The sequence below is a fragment of the Cryptomeria japonica genome, chromosome 11 (assembly GCF_030272615.1).
Source record: "Cryptomeria japonica chromosome 11, Sugi_1.0, whole genome shotgun sequence".
In the NCBI taxonomy this organism is placed as follows: domain Eukaryota; kingdom Viridiplantae; phylum Streptophyta; class Pinopsida; order Cupressales; family Cupressaceae; genus Cryptomeria; species Cryptomeria japonica.
This window is the reverse complement of record NC_081415.1, coordinates 531,991,801-531,994,451: the sequence shown is the minus strand read 5'-3', so window position 1 is coordinate 531,994,451 and position 2,651 is coordinate 531,991,801. Positions and strand designations below refer to the sequence as shown.

At 32.1% G+C, this 2,651-nt stretch overlaps 1 protein-coding gene across 1 annotated transcript; it reads right to left on the bottom strand.

The window, feature by feature from the left end:
• Positions 1 to 210: 210 nt before the first annotated feature.
• On the bottom strand, positions 211 to 1,214 carry LOC131066425 (dirigent protein 25-like). The gene is made up of 2 exons (XM_058001180.2): positions 791 to 1,214; positions 211 to 731 (listed from the first exon to the last, which is right to left on the bottom strand). The coding sequence occupies exons 1-2, from the start codon at positions 1,212 to 1,214 to the stop codon at positions 211 to 213; spliced, it is 945 nt and encodes a 314-aa protein (XP_057857163.2).
• Positions 1,215 to 2,651: the final 1,437 nt, after the last annotated feature.

The following is a 2,651-nucleotide window of genomic DNA, read 5'->3' as shown; positions in this document are numbered from 1 at the left end:
CCAACGTGTACTTCGTGTAGGTCAGATTAAGTACATATAGGAGAAGCAAGATCGAAATTAAACTTCTAAATATCACTTGAAGACTTTTATTGAGTTTCGAAGACTGATACACTCACAACACATGTAAGATGTACTATTAGTGATTACAGAGGAAGACAAGGCGAGTAGAAAAAGCATTAGAAGAGGGGAATACAGAAGCATTGGTGGAATTTACTGATAGACAAGTGTGACGGTGAATTTGAGGACTGTCTCATGGACTGTGTGGGAAACGGTCTCTATGAGAGCATGGCCTTGAGCGCCGTGGAAGACCCCGCTTCCTCCTACTATTGTCACCTCCCTCTCTGACAATACAATGTTGTCTTTGCCTAAGAAATCAATGCTGCTGCCTCCGTATTCAGAACCTTCAAATTTGGCGGTGAAAGCGAGCAACAATGTATTGGTATCTTCCTCTTCAGCAGGGTTGGGCAAGTGAAAATAATATCCCTCCCCCTTTCCAAGCACATCAGAGGAGTGAAGATCAGGCCCTTCTGTCAGGGTGTCCTCAATCACAACCACATTGGTCAGTGGGATACCCGATGTCCCCACAAGAGGATTCTTAGGATTTAGTCCGCCATTAATAATATTTGTGTTTGGAAAGGAGTTCTGAAGGGCTAAGCCAGGTGCATTAAGGCCAAGGCCCGGAATGAGTGAGCCGAGCCCTGTACTCCTCCGTTGGTGGAAGAGATGGGCAGCTGGCCAAAGAATGGAGAATTGGTGATGGCTCCACTTGGTATGGTCAATGGAAGAGGACCATTCCCATTCCCATTCTCATTCCCAATGCCATTGAAGTTGATGTTATTGCCAAAGATGATTTGCAGGCCAGAGATGGCATTGCCACTTCCTTGAAGTCCTCCAACTCCAAGTCCAGGCTTGGCAATCGGGTTAGGTCCTTCCGTTATGTGGTGCATGAAGAAAGTGATAGTCTTTGGAGTTGAAGACCCTTCCTCTTCTGCTTTTGGGCTATCTGTTAATAATTTTCTAGTTGCACTCACATAACTACCCCACACAATGAGAAGCATCAGAAAAAGAAGATCTTTAGTTCTCTGTGCCATGATTCTCTTCTCCAGATTCGAAATTCTTCTAACAAACAGAATTCGCTGAAATTTGAGCAGAATTTGCTGAAACGTGCGGAGGAGGAATGAATTGATTTGAGATGAATGTCTATGGCTTTCCATAACTATATATAGTATAAAATAAGCCTGATTCATTTACTTAGATATTCGGTTGACCTGCTTTCCAAGGCTTGTGTCAGCGGTGTAGGTGATCCAGAGATTATTATATCTGGATGGATTTGGTTTCCAAACATATTTTCATCACTTCACCTGATCCCTGCAACGTAACCAGATTTCCCTACCTTCTCCGTACACGATTTCAAATCTTAGACAAACGGATCGCTGTAGTTGTTGGATTTTCTTATACCAAATTATTCTAGAGAGATACACATCTATTTTATCAACTCACTCTTTGTTAGGGTATATCTATGCTCTTAAAATTGTTACTTTGAATTTAGTTTCTTTGTTAACAGTTATTAGCCTCAACTTTTAGTGAAATTATTATCCCGAAAGGGGAGAAACATCTGATGTTTTGACTCTTAAAAATGTTAATACTGAATTTTAAATATTTTAAATTTTATTTTTAAAAGAAATTTATTTTCTATTTGTATCATAAATTTCAAGAATAACTTGTTACATGCCGTTATATTTATTTATTTGTATGATTAAACATGTATTACTGTTATATATCTATTATTAATTTTGAAGATTTAAAATAAAGATTCTCATTTTTTTATATTTTAATTAAAAAATATTTAAAAATATAATTATCTTTTTCAATCTTTTATATATATAAATATAAATTTTAAAGTGCTTGTTTATTAGAAATAGAAAGTTTAATGTAAGCACCTTTAGAAATAAATATATCTATACAATCTTTTTTATTATATTTTTTATTTTAAATTAAAGCATATATTTGTTATGATTAATTTTGTTTTAAATTAAATCATTCACAAATATAGATTATATGTCATATTAACCTTTATAAATATAATTAATTAAAATAATAATTTTCGTGTTTAGATAAAAAGTATGTATATTTCTTAAATATATATATATATATATATATATATATCTAAAACATATTGTGAGATATTATTTTTATGTTATTTTAGAATTACTTAAAAATATTTTATTTTATCTGTATTGTTTAGTTTATTTTAACTATTTGAATATTTATCTTTATTGAATACATAATTACTTTATTTAACTAAAAGTTGAGCTTTTTATTTACTTAAGTGATTTTATTCTATTGGACTCATTATCATCCTTACCAAACGGATATTTTCATAGAAAATATTTTCTTTTGTTCTATAATAAATTATAAACATCAATCATAAAGAATTTCATTCCATGACTTCAATTGTAACCAACCATAACTTAAATTGTGTTATATCTTATTTATTAAATTTTTATGTGTACATAGACTTCAAATTGAACTTATAAATTTTAGTTTGTATATTTATTTACATGATCATGACATATCATGAGACCCCTTATACTATTATGGAATACCTCTTGATGCATGTATAAAAATGTATTACAAAATTTAATTTATAC

Bases quoted from the DNA above. Each gene is read 5' to 3' on its own strand.
- LOC131066425 (XM_058001180.2), bottom strand. From the start codon at position 1,214: ATGGAAAGCCATAGACATTCATCTCAAATCAATTCATTCCTCCTCCGC. The intron at 732-790 runs GTCCTCTTCCAT...TTCTTTGGCCAG, and splicing joins TGAGAATGGGAATGGGAATG to CTGCCCATCTCTTCCACCAA.